At 43.4% G+C, this 20,721-nt stretch overlaps 1 protein-coding gene across 1 annotated transcript in view; it reads right to left on the bottom strand.

Moving 5' to 3' along the window:
- Positions 1-751: 751 nt before the first annotated feature.
- Positions 752-20,721, bottom strand: part of WIPI2 (WD repeat domain, phosphoinositide interacting 2) — a 34,040-nt gene continuing 14,070 nt past the window's right edge. The window contains exons 3-12 of the mRNA XM_075899652.2: positions 18,929-19,098; positions 17,957-18,053; positions 17,185-17,282; positions 15,553-15,645; positions 14,684-14,754; positions 9,351-9,458; positions 8,224-8,388; positions 6,468-6,575; positions 3,747-3,877; positions 752-1,056 (exon numbers count right to left, since the gene is read on the bottom strand). Coding sequence (XP_075755767.1) covers positions 944-1,056; positions 3,747-3,877; positions 6,468-6,575; positions 8,224-8,388; positions 9,351-9,458; positions 14,684-14,754; positions 15,553-15,645; positions 17,185-17,282; positions 17,957-18,053; positions 18,929-19,098 — 1,154 coding nt within the window. The 3' untranslated portion in view covers positions 752-943. The remainder of the gene's footprint in view (positions 1,057-3,746; positions 3,878-6,467; positions 6,576-8,223; positions 8,389-9,350; positions 9,459-14,683; positions 14,755-15,552; positions 15,646-17,184; positions 17,283-17,956; positions 18,054-18,928; positions 19,099-20,721) is intronic.

Raw genomic sequence — 20,721 nt, 5'->3', positions numbered from 1 at the left:
TATTGCTGCTCTGACAGGGACATAACTGATTTAGCAGGGGGAGGAAGGAAGAAAGTACTTTCCAAGTTATTAGCCTGAAACACCTCTTCTACTCAGCATATTGGCTAACTTGGCTTGAAGACAATCCAAATAACAAGGACAGATGAACACACGCCCATTAAAAAAAACAAACAAAAAAACCCCTACCCCTTCATAGCTTCCCTTTCCCTACAAAGTTTTCCTGTACAGGCACTTTCTATATTACACATTCTTGGGGACAGAAAAATTTCAGCCCAGAAACAGGCCTTCCATCTCAAGAAATAGAACACTCCCACAAACAGGCAACATTCAGAAGGAATTTTAATTAACCAAATGGTTCAGGAAAGGGGAGGAGGAACCCAAAAACAGGACATTGCATCTTAAAGGCTGCATGTCAGTCATGAGGCAATGCACAGGAAGCCATTTGGACCTTTGTCAGTGCAGAACCAGCCTCAGCATCCAGAACCTCTCTTTTCTACTCCTTCCTTATATAGGCTAAGTATTATATACATATATAAAAAAATACAAACTTGAGTTTGTTATAAAGTGGCTTCTCTCTCCTATGCTCGCTTGGCACATGAATGCATGCAAAGCTAGCAGGTTCCAAGGGCTGCACAAACAGCAGGTTTTGGCAACAACAACAACAAAAAAATCCCAACCCCCTGCCCTCCCAAAAAACAAAAAAGCGAAAAACCACACACAGCTAAAATAGATAAGCAAGATTAAAAGCCACTGAACTGAAAACCATGTATTTTCCCCAATGGTATAGAATTAGGAATACAGTTACAATGTTTAAAATTGTTTCTGGAGTCTCATCCTCTCTCCCAACTCATGCCAAAGTTCATAGCAGCGTAACACGAGAGATTCCTCGAGAAACATCAGCCCAGTATTCTCTGCTTTCGGAGTGAGTTCACAGGTCAAAAGTTCAGTCAGTCCGCAGAATCATAGGGGGATGCTCACTGTCTTCGTCCAATCGCAGTGCATTGGTTTCATCTTCCAGGCAAGCTCCACCCACTGCACCCAGATCATCTGTATAGGCTGCAGAGAAAGTGACAGTGGTTGGGGATCAGCAGCCAAAATTGGAGTGTGGATGCAAGACAGCGCCTGTTGCAAGCTGATAAGCTCAAGCACAAGACACTATGTTTTCTAAACCAAGATTTGCTGATCAACCGGTTTCTGAACTTAAGCACAGCTCACTCCCTTGTTCTGGGACTCAAATTCTGGTCTCCACTATGCCAGTACCAATTTAATGTGTATGTCAGAGACTGGTGGGACAGCAAAAAAGGTCACAACAGCAACCAAAACATTGGGGTGCCTCTTGCAACTCTTACAAAACAAGGACTGCAGTCCAGAGGCTGAGCAGAAGCTGGAACCAAGCATCTGGCCCAACACTACGTAAGGTTAACAAACTGTCAAACTCTAAGGCACACATTACTATGATATCCAAGCACAGTTCATACTGAGTTCTGTCCAGACTGCACAGACACTAACAGACAGGGCTCGACAAGTTCTGGAAAACCCTACTCGCCAGACAAAAAAGGGACTCGCCACCCTCCCCCCAAAACAGTGGTTTTTTAATAGCATAAATTACGAATAAGAATAAGAACAGTAATTACTAATAACTTATTAATAAATATTTATTAATAACTTGGGTGATATCTTATAAATCTCTACCTTTTCCCTCTGCTGCCAAGGCTTCTCCCCTTGCTCCATCATCTCCCCTGGTGCCTGCTGCCCTCCAACCCCTCACCCTCCCTGCTGTCCTGACTCCTGCCCTTCTCACTGCCTTCAGCCTTCCTGAGACCTGCCCCCCTCCACCAGCCCTTCTCTCCCCCCTGTGCCCACTCCTCCAGTGCCCCACTCTGATCATGTGAGCTACCCCTCCTCATCCCCTCTCCTAACACCTCCCTCTACACACCTGTCCTGCCTCTCTCCTCTCGTGCTGGTCCCTCCCCTGCAGGTGTCTGCCCTTCTGCTTCACCCCCAGAATCCCCTGGCACCTGCGCCCTCCTGATACCTCCCCCTTCTCTCACTGCCCCTGCCCCCTTTGCTCTCTTTTTCCCTGATGCCCATCCCCTCACCACTCTCTGCCCCCGTTCCCCTCATGCCCCTGTGCCCTCACACATGACTTGCTCCATCCCCGCCTTCCTCATGCCCACCCTTTCTTTCTAGCCTTCTCCCAGCACCTCCCCCTTCCCCCTCTAGCCCCCAGTGCCCTTACTCTCTCCTCTCCCGGCATCACCCTGTCTCTTCTCCCACTGACACCTCCCCTCCTGCCCTTTTCCTCATTTTCTGCACTTGGCCCCCTGGCATTTGTCTCTCTTGCACCCCTGTCCCTTGGTGTCCCCCCCCTCCTCCTGACATCCCTCCTTTCCCCTGCCCTCCCCTCCCCTCAGCACAAGCCCCTTCCCCATATTTTCCCCTCCCCTCTCCACAGTCAAGTCCAGCCCAGCCCCTTCCCCTCCCCCAGGGCCAGCTCTAGGTTTTTTGCTGCCCCAAACAAAACATTTTTGGCCGCCCCCCCTCTTTTTTTTGTCGTCTTTTACACGTTTGCATTTTGAAATTTTTTTTTTGTTTTCATTTTTGCCCTGGCATTTTAGCTCTATAAATAGCAAATAGCATTTTCATTTGTTTTATTCTATAAAGGCAAAGGCGCTTCAAGTGAATTCCCCCTTTCACTCGCTGCTGTATCACAGCAGCCTTTTCGCTGCCCTGTCCAGCCCCTCCCTATAGACAAGGACCCCATCACCCCCGACCCACAGGGGAAACAGGGTGCAGGGACAGCACAGAGCCAGAGGGGTGCAGGGAACAGTGTGGGGGGGTACAGGGGTAGCACGGGGAACGGGAGGCACAGAGCCAGAGGGATTCAGGGTCGGGGTCTAGGGGCAGTGCAGGGAATGGGTAGCATAAAGCTGGGGGGGCAGGGATCGGAGGGGAGCAGGGTGCAAGGCGGCACAGAGCCATAGAGTCACAGGAAAGAGGGAGAGCAGGGGATCCGGGGTACAGGGAAACAGGGGCAGCGTGGGGAACAGGCGGCATAGAGAAAAAGGGGTGCAGGGCGGGTGCAGCGAGCCGGGTGCTCGGCCGGGAGCGATCTCTCACCGGCGAGGGAGTTGGGGCCACGGCAGGACCGGAGCCGGCGGGGCGGGGCCTGGCTGCGCTGCAGCCAGTTCTTGAGGCCACGCATCCAGAGCCGAGCTGCCGCGGCCTTTTAAAATCAGCGGGGCCATGTCACACCAGCATCCTGGAGTCTGCTGGCATCCCGCCCTCTGGCTTGTGCCCTGCCTTCTCGCGCCGGAGCTGCACACAGGCAGCCTGGCGCTGAGAATCACTGCACTTCCCCCTTCCCGGCGGCGCTCCGCTCCTCCGCCCAGCTGGCGGATCGGATGGGGCTGCACCGCCCGTAGTGCGGGCTGTGGCCAGCCCATCACAACCGCCCACTGGGCCAGTCCGCCCCTGCACTAGCCAGCTGATAAAGTCTACTCGCCACGGGCGAGCGCATTTGTCGAGCCCTGCTAACAGAAGTAACGATTTGGCCAGTGAAGATTCCAAAGCGGCTCTGAGTCACTTAACAGCTACCCTCGCCTTCCCACTATGACTAATAGAACAACACTTCATAACCGGTTTAGAGTCAAAGATAAAGGTTAAAACTTGGAAGACCACAAAAAGCCATCTGGGACAGTCATCTTCAGAATCATTTTCCCCGGGTTTTCCAGTGTTATTCTTACCATGTCTTGTGGGTGATGAAGGCACATAAGTACCTTTTGTCACAGCGGCACTATATGTTTGCGCTACTAGTGGCCGGTCATGTGATGCAGACTCTAAAATTTCATTGGCTGGCTCCATGCTGCCATCCAGCCTAGTGGGTATAAGGAGGCATTAGAAGCACAGAAGTGGTTCAAGTAATGATCACCAATACAATTCCAAGACCTTCATATTATGCATGCAAGAAAAACATGTGTGGGTGTGACATTTAAGAGGTTCTTATGGCCTTTGGTCACTCAACAACTTTCTAATCTCCAATGTCACACATCACTTACACTGTGACCAAGAGGTCAGCCTTGCAGAGAACTGTAGGGAAAGCATTTGGTGGACTGCACATCTCACCACAAACACTAAAACAAATAATCTAAATCTGGCAGGCTGGATGTGGTCAACAGGCCGTAGACCTTTGTCTGGTCCCCGATCTCCCACCAGGGGAGAGCAGCCTCATATCCCTTCCATTCTGTCCTCTCCCACAGCCTCAGCTCTGACAACACCAGGGCGGCACGCATGCCGCACTTACAGCCATGATGCTAGGAGTGGTGCAGATGTGAGTGCCGGCCGGTGGCACGGCTGCAGCGCTGTCTGCCCCAGTGCTCTAAGCAGCACAGTCTGGGAAGCAGAGGTTTTGCACAGGGGTGGGAGCTCCCTGGGGCAGTTGGATGGGAGACCAGGGATTCCAAGGGGGCAGTCAGGGGATTATATCAGGGGCAGGGACCAGGCCACACCTGGCTGTTTGGCGAGGCACAACCTCTCCTACCCACCTTCCATACAATTTCTGAACCCTGATTTAGTGACACTGTTAGGTTGGTTTTTTCCCCCTATCGCAGATGGAAACCAGCAGAATCTGGCAACCCTGCCTATGGGCAATGGTAAACAAAATGTCACGCAGACCCTGGGTGGACTGCCCCAAGTTGCCCACCACTGCACTAGATAATTCAGACCAGAAACAGGGCGCACGTTTTTATTTTTAAACGATGATGATTACCAAGTAGAACAATCCACCTAAGCAATGTGGTGGATTACCCAGGACTTGAAATATTTAAACCAAGCCTGGATTCTTTTCTAGAAGACATGCTTTTGCCCCAAAAGACATTAAAGCCCCTTTGCAGGAACTACTGGGTGAAATTCCACGACTTGCAATATACAGGGGGTCAAACTACCTGATAATGTAGTGTCTTTCTGGCCTTAAAAAAAAAAAAAAATCCATAAACCCCTGCTATGCTATTAGCCCTGATCTCTCCTAAACCATTCTATAGAACAGCTACTAAAATAGGCCATGTGGCTACGGCCTACAGACAAGGTAGCTTACAAGTAAGCCTGTACTAAGGTGTTAAAATACGATTATTTGGCTAATCGACTATACAATTAGTCGATAAGTGCCTCTGCAGAGCCTCAGCAGGTGGGGAGGGGAAGGGGAGGATAGCTCCACAGGAGCCAACTCGAGCCGGGACTGAGCAGCCCTGGCTCATACTCGCTCCAGAGCCACCCACGCTATGGCTCTGCATTTTAGATGTAGTAAGAGCTGCTGGGCTCTTACTACATTTAAAATTCAGAGGTGCAACAATCAGTACGAGCTGGAACTGCTTGGTCCCGGCTCGTGTTGAGTCCTGCAGCCCCTGTTCACAGCAGTCAGTCATGTCCACTGTGAACAGGGACTGGTGCTGGAGCAGCCCATGTGCAGTGGCCAGGCTTGGCTACGGACAGGAGCTGCTACCTGAGCAGACCCTGCCTGTGATCAGCCCTGGCCACTGTGAACAGGGGTTGCTTGGTGGCAACAGCTCCTGTCTGCAGGGTGGGCCCAGCTCCCTGCTGGGGATACTGCCTCTGATAGAGGTGGGGGGGAGGGGGCAGGCGGCACCCCGAGATGGTGCTGGGGGAACCGGCTTTTAAGCCAGTTCCCCCCAGCACTGGCTCCTGTCCCACTCTTGCTGCCTTTAAGAGCAAGAAGCAGAAGTGCCCGCTGTGGGAACTGGTGTGTGCGGGGACAGAAGCAGTCTCTGCTCACACTGTTTCCCACTGTGCCTCTGCCTCCCCTGCTCCACACAGAGATGGTACTGGGAGGAAACCAGCTTTTCTGGTTCCCCCCAGCACTGGCTCCTGCTCCCACCCTTGCTGCTTCGCTCTGATAGAGGCAGCAAGGCGGGGGGGGGGGGGGGGGGGAAAGAGGGAGGACTAGTCGAGTGGACTGATAAGCATTTGCTTATCGGACAGTCGACTAGTCGCTTACATCCCTAGCCTGTACTGTGACATTATATAATCAGTGCACAAGGTACTCTCTGTATTTGTAAAATGAGGATCCTGGCACTTCTCCTTTGGAAAGTTCTCTGGATGAGGCGTGTTAAGTGTCACACGTTTCATATTCTTGTCACAGTAACAACCACCAGCAGGAGATGGGAGTATAAGCTAACAGCAGATTGATTCTTGATTGCTATCAGACAGCATTAAGTTCCTGCTGCAAGCGTGATGCTTATTGTAACAGTTCCTTGGAAGGAACAAGCAGAAGACGCTAAAGGTTACTCGCCTCCTGCCTCTGCTCTTAAAAAAATATCAATACAAAAATGAGTTCTAAGGTTTGAGTTCAGCAACAGGAAATGAGTTTTGGAACAAGAGAGATTTTTATCAGGCCAGTTATATTAGAAAAACAAATGTGACAAGTACTCAGGAAGGGCTGAGTCTGGACTTACTTGTGCTGTTTCATTAGTGTGCACTCTCCTCCTTCCTGGGGATCTAGGTTGTACATATAGAGGTACCCATCAGACGCTCCCACCAGTAAACGGGGAATCTTCTGGATTCTAGGGGAGATCACGAGAGGACACTGAAAACCAAGTTTTAGGAATGTGACAGTTTTATACCAGCAAAAAGAGTGGTTTCTAAGGGATCACTTCCACTCACTTGTTCCCTCGCTATAGCTCATAAGAAATCTGGTATCAATGGCTACATAGGCAGGGTTCCCATGACAAAATAACATACAGGGCAATCCAGCAAAAAACTACCACTGGCATTAAAAGAGGGCCAACCGTCTAGATCTTGTGCACATCAATTGACTCACATTTGGAGGCAGTATTGCCTAATGGCTAAAAGAGCCAAGGAGTCAGGAGACACTGGTCTGCTTACTAGCTCTGCTACTCATTTGCTGTGGCCTCCTATGTCACTCAATTTCTCCATCTAAGGCGACAATATACTTCTCTATCACACAGGCATGAGGTGAGGCTGATTTCACATCTGCAGAGAGCTCAGAGATCATAAGAACGGCCACATTGGGGGTACGTCTAGACTACATGCCTCTGTCGCCAGAGGCATGTAGATTAGGCTACCAGGCATAGGAAAATGAAGCGGCGATTTAAATGATCGCCGCTTTATTTAAATTTACATGGCTGCCGCGCTGAGCCGACAAACAGCTGATCAGCTGTTTGTCGGCTCAGCGCGGCAGCCAAGTAAATTTAAATAAAGCGGCGATCATTTAAATCGCCGCTTCATTTTCCTATGCCTGGTAGCCTAATCTACATGCCTCTGGCGACAGAGGCATGTAGTCTAGACGTACCCTGGGTCAGACCAAAGGTCCATCTAGCCCAGTATCCTGTCTTCCAACAGTGGCCAATGCCAGATGCCCCAGAGGGAGTGAACAGAACAGAGAATCTTCAAGCAATCCCTCCCCTGTCACCCATTCCCAGCCTCTGCCAGAGTCCAGGGACACCATTCCTACCCATCCTGGTCAATAGCCCTTGATGGACCTAACCTCCACCGAATTTATCTAGTTAAATTCTAGATCAGATTAAATACGATTCAATGTGAAGTGAAACTTGTAAGTTTGAGTAGATCTGCACAAATTTATTAATTCCCCACAAAACACATGTAATATTGCAGTTTATTACTTTGATAGCTGTGTTCAGACTGAATGAAGACTAAAATATGTGTAGTCATTTTAAAAAGATTTGTGAATACCATGCTTTTACCAAATCTGAGAGATTGTCTCAGGAAAGTGCCAAAGCTGGGGTCTGCAATTCCCTTTAAAGTCTTCTATATTGGATAGTCAGGACTGTCTAATGAACTACATAATGCCAAATGTACAAGCATTTTATTTAGCACAAAGGGGGAATGAATATTGTAGGTCTGAGTCTGTTCTTCCTTCACGATAAAGGATTTTGGGAACCTCACAAAATCGTCTCTAAAAAGCCATTAATGCCACAATCACCCCTGAAGGAACGCTCTACCCTCTATTTCAGTCAACTCTGAGTAATTAGTTCCTGAGCACGACGAAGCTTCTAAATGGTTCCAGCCCCTGATGTGTTCTATACATGAGCCATTTAGCTACAAATGAGATGTGTGACCTGACATGCCGGACAAGCTTGACACATTATCTACACAGTCAATGCTTCCTTTGCTTGATGCTGGCAATCCACCAGATGGTGAGGAAAAAACACAACTCATCTCTAAACTCACGTGGCGAGAGCACAGATGTTTTTGTGTCCGCAGAATGGCAGGCGGACTGTAGCAAAGGCTCTGCCCTGGTTGAACATTTCAGTGACTTGAGAGGGCAGATAGCTTGTGGAGGCCATCAGCACTTTTCCAAAGTAACCTGTCCAGGTAGTGGGCTCTTCCTGAGGTCTAAAGTTTAGGAGGAAGAAAAAGGAATGTTGCATTCTATCGTGTATTTTGACATTAAAAACAACCTGCAAAGGAAGAAGGATGGTTGGTGATCTTTTTATTTTGACATACAAAGGCTCTTTTCCTAGTTTTCCTCCTTCCCCTTAGAAATAACACTACTGATACATCTAGTATGTCTATTTTTGTTGGGCTTCTCACTGGACGTCTTATGTACTATGAGCATTCTTAGCCCTTTATTGAAATGGTAGGATGTTAAAATTGCTAACTTTTTTCTGTTTATAAAATTGCATTATGAAGTGTTAAATACAAAGTTTAAGCAACCCCAAAATAAAAAAGAGCCACTTCCATTCTCAATCAAGTTTCACTCTCATTTATATAGTATCATCATTCAACTATTATCCACAGAGTCTCTCAGTGATAACAGTAAATAACATCTGAATTTCTAATATAAAGATCATGCAAGAAAACCGAGAAACCTTTCTAGAACTCCTTTATGCATCATGACACAGCCAACAGGGCTCAAATATAAATTTCCTTTGTAGGTCACCTTTGAAATGATAATCTAGAGAGTTAGTATGCTCCATGTGCTCACCAACATGAACGTAAGTGTTTTAAGTTGCAGCCTTTTATAGCACTTTGTGCATCTGAATGTCAGCACTATGATACACACAGGTGAGGAAGATGACTGACTTTGTGTAGTAAGAGGCACATGTGTGATTAAAAAATTTATCTGCCCCTCATACTTCCCCCAAGGACATTCCAAATTCTCATTAGCAGAAATAACTTAGCTATTTACAGAGGCACATGTATTTCAGCAGCTGGATTCAAACAGCTGATCCACAATTCTCTTGCTATGTCCATGCCCTTAACAGTAAGGGGTTTTCAAAAGATGGAAACGTCTAAGATGAAAATTCATCCAGATTATCAAATAAATCAGTTTCTTGAGCATTTCTGAAACTTACTTTTCTTTCACAGTCTCGAGTTTGAAGATGTGCACTGTCTCTGTGTTACTGGATGCAGAAAGGAACATACCATCCATGCTGAAGGCCAACGAGCAGATGCTTACACACCTAGAAAAGAAAATAACTGCATAAATCTCTACATACTAGTGCTAAACCAACCCAGAAACAGTATCATTAAATCATATACAGCTCGTGAGTCTCAGTTAACGTGAGAATATTAGTTCCTCACGCTAACGTATAGGAATTTTTGTCATTGAATATTTCCAGCCTCTTCAGTTAAACCAGCTGCACTATGCAGGCCAGGAAAAAAACAATCCGGAAATGTTGCAGAAAGGTGGAAAGACAGCTTTCCTTTTCAGTCTTGTATCAGAGACTTACAGATCACTCACATCTAAGCCAAGATCCCCAAAGGACTTGGAGCCTGTGTGCAGTGCCCCCGTGAATCAGAAAAGGGAAAACATTTCTATAGAACATTCTGAACTCTTTTCACTGACATTTCCTGATTCACTCAAGGAGAGAGAATCTCAGGCTTTTGAGTTTGGATGGCTCGTTCTTCACTGGATTTCAACTGAGACACCAGCTAGGGAATCAGCAGGCATCAGAGTCCAAATTCGGTCTACCCATCTCTACATAAAGCCCAGTGCAACTACATGGCTAAGTGTCATACCAACTGCAGTATTATACCAATGATTTACTGTCATCAAAATGGTTAAAGAGATTTGAAGTAGTGTGAAAACAAACTATCAGCTATTTACACGTCATTTTTCTGTCATGAAATCTGAGTGTGCCCCAAATGTGAACTTGATAGCCTTTGTGAAATGAGTTTTTAAAGTCTCAAGAGAGGCCCAGGTCTGAATGAATCATAGAGAGATCAAACACTTGTATCAGTTCTTTTCAATACCTATTCTAGTGTTTTATACCTGTAGATTAGTGCAGCCTCACATAGTACTGTAATCATACCAGATACATTACAGTAGTTGACCTGTGTCAAACAAGTATCTGCACCAGTAAATTTCTAATCTAAAAGCAAGTACAATAATGCATGTGGCAAGCTTTGGAAGGGAAGGAAGCTAGCATACATTCAACTGAAAGTTGTTCCAGGCACACTAAATGATAGGAAAACAAGAGTGGGCGAAGGACACTGATGCGGACAGACCAGGTGCCAGCTCATGCTAAAGTCCCCACATCTCAGTTGAGCAATGGTAAACACACAGCTGGAATCACTCTGGATCACCTGTGTATTAACAGTGTTAAAATCAGTGTTGTAAGAATATGTTCACCATTAGGATTTTATTAAACTGTTGCAAGTTGCTGCATGCATTGATCTCACTTATCAGAGTGATAACCATAATGGAAGGTAAGATTTGAGCCCTTCTTTTGTGAACCTCTGTGATTCTAAAAGTCACCAGAAAGAGGAGAGAGAGAGACCAGTTAGTGTGAACTGCTAATCTTCAACAGAAGATGTTATGTCCTTCACAACAGGAAAGGGCCACAAATACCAAACTGATTATTGTGGGATGTCAAAGAGGACAAAAAAAAGTTTGTCTCCTCTCTCTTTCATGCTGCCCCAGTGAAGATGAGTCATGCAAGTGGATTCCTCCGAGAAACTGAGTTTGCACATAGGAGAAGGATAGAAGCCCCCAAACAAAAGGAACTAGGTATTTCTATGTAGCTTGGACTCTAGAAGGCAATGTTTTTTCGGGCACAGGCATGAGAATCCCCACTGCTTAGCTTGGGTTAACCCTAAAGGACATGCAGAACTTGCTAATTATAGAAACATCTATTAACTTTTGAAATTTAAGATTGTAACTCATTTACCTGCTTTAACCTTGTACAATAACTCTCTGATTTCCTTTTCCTATTTAAGGACTTTTCATATAATTTTTATAGGATTGATTACAAATGTTGTCTTAGATCTCACACCAAAGGTGCAAGTGACCTGGGGTAAATGAGCAATCCTTTGGAACTGGAAATATCAAAGTGAGTCTCAAATATATGGGACCATCTATCACAAAAAGTATGCTTATCTGGGTAACAAAATAGGCTGGAGTACCCAACGAGACTATATGTGACTCCATCTTCAAGTACTATAGTATTTGAAGAGTTTACACTACCTGAGGAGTTTACACTTCATCAATGGCTAGTAAAATCTAAGTACAGAACTCACAGCTACTTCGAGGTTTGTGCCCTGCTTCCTAGCAGTCTGCCCTGAGGTTGGTACTCACACTCAAGTCGTTATATTTAAGAGGCAGAATTCAGGAGACAAACTTGAGTAGTCTGTAGGGAGGAGCTGTTGGAGAAGAGGAGTAGAGAAATGTAGACAGAAATGGGGTACTTGGTGCTCTGCAGACATGATTTGACTTAATGGGAAAGGGGGATGTCTGCTCAGAAATCTGACCATCTCTCTCCAAACACAGATCAGAGAGAAACAAAACAAACTTCCCATCTGAATACACAGAGACAAGGAAAGAGCAGAGCACAGGAAGGTGAAGCCTAGAGAAAATTGCAATAGTCGAGAAGGAAAGTTATCAGAGTATCAACAAGTACCTTAATACTGAAAACGGGACAAATTTTGGAAATATTGGTCTGCAAGGCAGAGTGTGTGAAAGGGAGGAAAAGAAGAATTGAAAAGGTCACCATAACGGTGATGGAATGACTGAAAAAGTTGTGTCATTTTAATTGGGTTTTTATCTGTCAGTGCTGCTATGTATATTTCAGCTGCATCTGCCAACAAGGACTATTCGCCGTTTAAAATGAAAGAAGAAAGCAAAAAACGTAAGTTTATAAAAAATGCTCATTAATACTATTAGAATCTAAAGGACCCCTTGACACACCCATAATGAATGCTTTTATATTTACACTCAGTTCACAAAAATATACTTGTAATGTTGAAAGATAAGGGCAATCAAATGTATTCTGAAGGCTTTGGAAGTATATTAGAGCCTTCAATAAATGCCAGTATAGCCAAAGATTAAGCACAAGACCTTGCTTGTCATTGCCTAAAAGGCAGACTATATATACATATAACTGACATGCTCTCTTTGGTGAGAAGCTTCTGGTGACACTGGCAAATAAAAACTGCTTGAATACCTTTGAGTTAATGATATAGGAACATGTTATTATAATGTACATTTGTTATGTAGGTGGTGTCCTTGGCCTCTGTTTGTCAGAGGCTGGAGAAGGATGTCAGGAGACAAATTGCTTGATCATTGTTTTCGGTCCACCCTCTCTGGGGCACCTGGTGTTGGCCACTGTCAGCAGACAGGATACTGGGCTAGATGGACCTTTGGTCTGACCCAGTACAGCCATTCTTATGTTCTTATGAGAAATCTGAGGAAAGGGATGGCTCCTTAAGGCTGCTTGTTTCTGATCTCCTGATGAAACTACACAAAGCAGATAGTCACCTGTTTATAATTAACAGTCACTGGAAATTGAATGAGATTTAAATAAAAAATGAGCACCATTATCAAAACTAAAAAGTTAAGATTCTTTAGTTTATGAAAACACGGATAGCTCTCAAAATTAGACTTTCAATTAAAGGCAGATTCCAGTAGGACTTCCATTTTTGTTCATTTATGTTAATCCCTAAATGGCTAGCAAGTAGACCTGAAAACTGGTCATCTCCATCCTTACAATATTCTAAAACTCAGAAGAGGTATATTGCATAAAAACCATCATCCTCATTATTCAAAATAAACTCCCAAGTGGTCAATTTACACTTTCTCTAAAGGAACGTTCAGATAACAACCAGGGATATGTAGTAGAAGTGAAGTATCCTTAGAGTATGTCTACACTACGGATCAATCCAGTGGGGGTTGATTTGATCACTCATGTTGACTCTGGTACTCCATCAGAACAGGAAGTGCAAAAGGAGTTGACTGGAGAGCATCTCCCATTGACACACTGTAGTGAAGACACTATGGTAAACAGATCTAAGCAGGTTGACTTCAGCTACATTATTTATGTAGCTGAAGTTGCTTAACTTAGATTGATCACCTCTCATAGTATAGACCAGCCCTTAAAAGTTCAGCATGGCTACTCTCCCCACCCTAAGATTTAGCTCACTTTGCTATACGATAGTATTAATGCTCAGCAAAGACTCTTCATAAATGGGAGCAGTTGCATAAGCAATTCTAGTAAACTATTGTGAGGTGAAAGGATACTATTTTTCCTAAAGGCAATAATGCACTGCCACACTGAAAAGGAGGTCACCGGGTGCAGGTATTAAGCAAGCACCAATGTTTAACTTTTTAAAAAATCCTAGATTTTAAAAGGAAAACAAAAGAGCTTTTCATCAGCTATGTATTGCACTTGTACACAGCAGAAAAGAGTTAGGTAAAAAAATTAATACATTTTCCCTACAATGCAAAATAGCTTTGGATGCTTTATAATGAAGTAAATATAACCGTATATATGCCATTTTTTCAAAAGTGTACTTCAAGACTTCTGTTTTGCTCCCTTTCCCTCTCCCTATTATAAGTCTATCACATATGTTCTCTATTGCCTCAAGCTTTTAAAATAAGCTTTTCTACTTTAGAAGAAGTCAGGCCTTCATTTCTGTTTTTTGTTGCAAGGCTTTTGGAGGGCTTGATATATCAGGAGAAACTGTAAGAGCAAGACATTTTTTGTTTCCCATTTCCTTCATTCAACAGGAGAACATCTGGCTCAATCTGAACTTCTTTTATGTTTGGACTGGGATGGTGGGGAGCCAGGGCAAGGAGCTGGTTAGAAATCATCCTAAAATTCAGAACAGCATTCTTCCTCCTTACAACTACAATTAGCATTTCTTGATATACTAGCCAATAATCAGCAACATCCTCAGTGTATAATACTAATACAGCTGTCTAAATGATATGGTACATGAGTACAATGAATGAACCCAGTTTTGGACAGCTACATCAGCATAAAATCTCTAAAGCTCTTCCTTAGCTCAGGCATCAGAACTAAACGTCACAAATCTTGAACAGGAAAGATATCTTTCCCAACACCAACATCACTATCCCACAAGCAGCAGTGCTATAGCAGGCAGAACTTGATATATATTGATACAGTCTGCCGGTGTGCTGGAGTGTCTTACAGTGAGAATTATTCAGAGATCTGCAAAGCGGACAGGCTGTTGGTAAAGTCACATAGAGAATATGGCCCTCTGTAGTTCTCTTTTGCTTTCTCACAAACCTGGTCTGTAACTTTAAGGGATCCAGGATCAATTGTACTGTAGTATAAACTTACTTCAGTTACTATGACTCATGGCTATACAAAAGGTCAACTACAGAATACATTGGAAATCTACCACAAAGAACAAGCTTCAGAGAATGAGTGTTTTTGAACTTCACCTCTTCACTCCCCTTCGGAATTCAAAGAGTTTCTGTCCCTCTGGAATGGAAAATACTCGGATCACTGTACCCTATGAAGAAAAAAACCAAGCCTCATTCCTCAATTTAAGTACCTGCTTTGTGGCTCTCACTCTAGTCAATGTTCACAAAGATAAGAGTACCATCACAAGCAGTTCATACTTTGCAATTCTTGTCACAATTGCTGCACACCAGATAAGAGTCACCCAACATAAGCTAGTTGCATTTATTCTTAGTGTTTATTTTTAGAAGGTGAGAAAAGCAGAAAGAGGATGGGATTAATAGCTGATTTACAAAGTTAAAGGGAAGGAAGTTATGCATGAAGGAGGAGCCTTTTCCCTTTCTGAGAATAATTATAACAGTATTTATTTTCCTTGTTGAAAGGAAATGCAACTAACACCACACCTCTTAGGCATGGAACTGTCTAAAAAGAAGTAGAGAAAATGGCATGCACTTCAGTTCTGAAAGAGAGTGCTGATTTGTACAAATCAGACAGAAGTTGGCAGTCTGTGCCAGATAAAGGCTAGTCATTTCTCTCTATTCCACTATGACTTTTACTGTCTTGCTTCTGTTTTTTATTCTTCTTGCTTAATAATACGCAAGCTAGCTAACCTTCCAATATTCTTCATCACTGATGGGGGAAGTCCTGACTATAAACAATTAGATATAATGTAGTAATTTAAAAAGTCTTGTTACCAAATATCCACTAATATCAGTAGCTCCTAATTAAGGGTTTTAATTTTGCTAGCTAACCTCTCTTTTTAGTATTTGTGAAACATTTAAGATACTCTGAAACACTACAAAGTAAGCTTAATTTTGGTCCACATAGTCACAAGCTAATCAAAACTTACCTTTTCTGATGCCGTGGCAAGCTTAGTGCCATTTGCATCAAAAGCCAATGCAGCCAAGGGACTATCATGAGCTGGGATCATATTAGCAGCCCTCTGCAAGAATAAGCCAATAAAATACAGAATTCAGTAAAATCAAAACAAAAAAAATGCAAAGCTGGATTTTTAAGAGAACCCAAACAAACGAAGATTAACTGTTTTAGCCCTGGTAAGGTACAATTTCACTAAAACATTAACATCACCATTCATAAAAATGATTGGCATATCTTAAGGAAAAGATATCTAGGGCTTCTCACACAGGCAACTGCTGAGGAAGGACACAAGGGGAAACAGCAAGAACACAAAAACAGCATTTTTCATTTTACCTCATACTAGGGATATAAAAGGTTAAGCATTAGCCTTACTTGCATGCTTACCCAGTAATCTGTTAACTGGAGGGCCAGACCCCACGTGGAGAAGACCCCTGCCTGTAGCATGGCAGGACCCCATATCCCTCCATAGCTAACCGCTTAAATAATCAAAATTATACAATTAACTTTTTAAATGGGTATTCACATCCTCACCTCATACAAGTTTTTTTTACATAACTGCATTTAAAAACAATGTAAAATTTTAGAGACTACAAACTGAAGCTTGAAGGGGCATACAAATGTTTAGTAGATCTGGCATGTAAATACCTTGCAACACTGGCTACAAGAGAGACATGCAAATACCTATTTTCCCTTTCAGGCAACACAAAGTATGAGGCAGGCAGCATTATCTCCCATAAATGTAAACAAGCATGTTTTTCTTAGTGATTGGCTGAAAAAGAAGTAGAACCGAGTGGACTTGTATGAGGAGAACTGAAAAATTCTATTTCTTTTTTACAGTGCAAATATTTGTAATAAAAATATAAAGAAAGCACTGTACACTTTGTAGTCTGTGTTGTAATTAATTAAGGGTGTGAATGTGTACTCGGTTAATCAATGAGCCTGGGAAGCAGGAGGGAGGGGAGGAGTGCAGATGAGAGCTGATACACTATGGAGTCCCTTGACCCGCACTGCTGACTGATACAGAAGCAGCAGTGCAGGTGATAGGGGGACTCGGTGGGAACTGGAGCTCGCGGGGAGCTGACAAACTGGCTCCCCACAAGCTCCCCACAAGCACCGTTCCCACCTCTCCTCCTGCCACATGTAAACATGTACACATTTTAACATCCCTAGTTGTAACTGAAATCAGTATAGTTGGAAATGTGTAACTAACTTCAGTTTATTAGTAAAAACATCAAAATAGTATTCTATTTTTGTTCAACAGTGCAATTAATCCTGACCATTTTAAAGTGAGTTAATTGGCTTTGTACTAATCGCGTGCTACAACTGTGATAGAAATTGAGAGCCCTAGAAAAATCTTTCTTGTTTGTTTTGTATCTAGAATGCTCAACCCTATCTACTAGTCACATGTAGTATTATACTTTTACTATATTCTGCTGCTTTCTGTCCAGCTTCAGTAGTGGACCAACTACATTAGAGACCTCCTCCCACAATAATGATCTGAAGTAATTTGAGTTTCTATTAACTCCTCTTTGAGTCTAATAAGCCACATTTCACAAAAGACATAACTTTAAAAAATGCCAGTAGCACTGACAAGGTCTCTCACCAGATTGATGGTGTCAAAGACTTGCACCTCTCCGATGGTTGCACTTCCTGGGTAGGCCAGATAGCAGTTGTCATTGTTTATTGACAAGGCGCACAACCCTATGAAGGATAAGCAAAAAAGGATTGAAGAGGCAGAGTCCAAAACATACCCATCAGAGGTTTAATTTTCTATGCAGATCCAGCTACAAACTATCAAAACTTAACTCACATCCAGTCAGAAGGAACTTAAATGGGGTAAAGGCTGGACAATTTTAAGACCAACAGCCATCAGTTTAAAAAAAAAGTGATCTAATTTTAAAACAGAAATAGTAATGCAAAAGGGACAAACTGTGAAGAAGAGCCAAGAATTTTCTAGGTTCACAGTTAGTGATTCCTAAAACATTATTCCAATGGATATATTTTGCAATGTTACAATGTAGATTCTGGTGACATCATGCTCATTATGGCTTCTTAACTCTTCAAAGATGACTAACTCTGAATTATACCCGTAGGAAATTTTTTCACCAAATCAGGAAAAGAAGTTACTTTAAAAAAGTTTCACACAAGAGAGCCGAGAAATTAATCCATCTAGTGTCACTGGGCTGGCTCAACACCCTATGAAACTGAACATAGTTCAGGATTTAAAAGCTAACCCCCAATTTGCAGTGGGAATAAAGATGCTATTAATGAGCACTCTACACAATTTCCTACAAGAAACATAGTTGCACACAGTGAAAGAGACTATACAGTTCATATGTATCTTAAATTAAGTGTGTCGCTAGCTAGATATTTACCAGCAGGATTGGGGGGTGTTTCCCTGATTGTATGCAGCACCTTCATGTCTCGTATGTTATGTATGTACAGAGACTCTTCTAGGCATACTATCAACCTCTAGAAAAAGGGGAGAGAAAAATACAAAGACAAAATTAAATATATTGAAAGGTATTTGTACAATTTCTTACAGACTACTACAACCGGTGTCCAAAAGACAATTTTCAAACACAAAGGTAGACAGTCCTTGCCCAATTCAGTCCTAGCCACTTCTGAGTTGATGGGAAGAATTAACATTAAGCTGAGACAACCTACATCTCTTTACAATACTGTTCTATACTGAAAAGTTACAGGCATATAGCTACATTAATCAAAGGTGTTAAAAAAATACACCCTTTCACTGACTTAGCTATAGTGACAAAACCCCTAGGGTAGATGCAGCTATGTTGGCAGAAGGCATCTTTCACCAAACTAAGGTAGCTATGTTGAAGGGTTTGTTTCTACATATGCAGGAAAACCCCTTCTGTTGGTATAGTTACTATAGTATGCATCTACACCGTGAGCTAAGCTGGTAGAGTCCCTGTAGCGTAGATTTACTTTCTGGCTTAGCAATAACTAACAAATTGGGTTACTTGCACATCCTGGTATTTATGATATATTTGCTAACTTAATGCAGCCCTCAAACCCACAAAGACGCTCCCAACTTCCACAGTATATCTCATATAGAAAGGATTAAGTTTAAGGAACTTCTATATAGTTCTTTAATCAATTACTGAGAAGGATGCCCTGAGGGATGTTGCCCGACAATGTTCATACTCAGCAGAATTTCACACAAATTAAGAAGATAATTCATATACCCTTCCAGGGCTAGAAGCAGGAAAGATAAAATTAGCAGTTTCAAACTATTTTTTGGCACCAGAGGGAAACAGTACTTGGCAGGTGCCATCCTTCTAGCCTGTCAAGAGACAGCCCCACATACAAACATTATGACTTACCTGTCTATTGAGTTTGACAGCCAAGATTGTATTGGAATAGCTATAGTTGCAAATCTCAGTCCCCTTCTTAAAGTGGCAGACTTTCAGCTTGCGCGGGGCTTTGAGGCTAACTATGGCCACCAAGCTACTGGAGAAAAGCCTCTCTACGATGCATACATCTTCTGTGTCGGCTACGGAAAAGAGGGAAAGGGAAGTAAGAAATTCCATGTTGAGGAAAAAGTAGTCTACCGACCGCACCAAAGAAATAAGCCAAACTATATTCCACACACACTTTTTTGTGAGCTTCATTTGTGAACAGAACTACTGAATTCTGGTTTACGAAGCCCCTTCTTTAAATGGCATACGATTGTACAAGTTTGTAAAATGTGAGAGTATTTTTAAAATGGGGTTAACTGTTATTTGTGAAGACATCATTAATAGGATACTGAATGGTTATATCGAAGTCTCATAAAAGGAAAGGATCTTACATAGTATGGTATGTAGTGAATGAGTAGGTGACTGCCTAGAAACATTCCATGTATGTGAAAAGCTTTATGATACCAAGTAACCTGGAGTTTCTGCAAGATCTGCATACAGACAGAAAAACTATTGCACTCAAGGCAGTTGGTATACTTGTTGTTCTAAAATTGAAAGGGCTACCAGCTCTTCAAATGCAACTTATTTTCCGCAGAGGTCTCATATGAAAACTGACCAGACATGATCTGCAACAGCTGTAAGAACAGACATGAGGCATTCTGAAGTGAGCCTGAGCATCTGGATAATCCACTGAGCCACAGAAAGCAGTGGCTTTTTCCCTGATGGATCAATAGTGGCATTTTCTAGGACTGTTGGCTGTACAGATGCATTTAATATTCAAGTGGAAAGAAGAAATGACTCTTAAGTATCCAAAGATAACAGGAGAGTGCTTATCAGATACCTACAGCAATTCTAGAGCTGTAAATAAATATCTGCTAAAAGCCTGATGTTCCATTATAGATTCAGTCAAGACAAGCTCCTTGTGCCTTCCTGTCTTGATCCATTACTGTAAATCTACCATTTCAAAATCAATATTTGGATCAGTGCAGTGCTGATGTTTGCTGAACAGTAAAACTGCCAGAAAGAACTATCTCTGAGGGCTTCGGAGGCATCTGTTGGTAGTCAAACTGTTGATACTCTTCTCATCAGAAAACCCAGAAGTTGCCTGAAAGACTGCTTATTTGTCCAAGCTGTCTAGCACATGAACACAACCTATGCCATACCTGTTCAGTATGAGTAAGTTTATCTAGGTAAAAACTGAAAAATATTTGCTGACATATTTAAAGAGGTTCCCGAGTAAAACAAACAAACACACACACACACACACACACACACACACACACACACACACGAAAAAGTCTCAATACCCAAAGAGGCTGTTGAAAGAGTTTATACAGTTTGGACCTCTCTTGTCCAGCATCCTGGGAACATGGCCAATCCTGGATGAGGGAATTCCCTCCCCGCTGCTGGCTCCTTCAGTCCAGCTGGGCTATCTGCGGGCCAGCCCCAGCGTTGGCTCTGTGGCTGGCTGGGCAGCTCCAGCCCCACTGCCAAATGGCACATTGCCTGATCAGGCTGCCGCAGCCTCAACCCCACTACCGGGCAGCATGTGGTCCCAGCCCTGCTGATTTTGCCAGGCTGCCACGGTTGGCTTCCTTTCCTGGGTTCCTGTGGCCTGTAGCCCCAACCCCACCGTTGGGCAGCAGGCAGCCCTAGCCATGCTACTGCTGGCATTGCTGCCTCCTGACTGACATGGCTGTACCAGGCTTCTCCTCTTG

Source organism: Pelodiscus sinensis, chromosome 15 (genome assembly GCF_052426305.1).
Source record: "Pelodiscus sinensis isolate ZL-2025 chromosome 15, ASM5242630v1, whole genome shotgun sequence".
In the NCBI taxonomy this organism is placed as follows: Eukaryota; Metazoa; Chordata; order Testudines; family Trionychidae; genus Pelodiscus; species Pelodiscus sinensis.
This window is presented reverse-complemented; position numbering and strand designations above follow the sequence as displayed.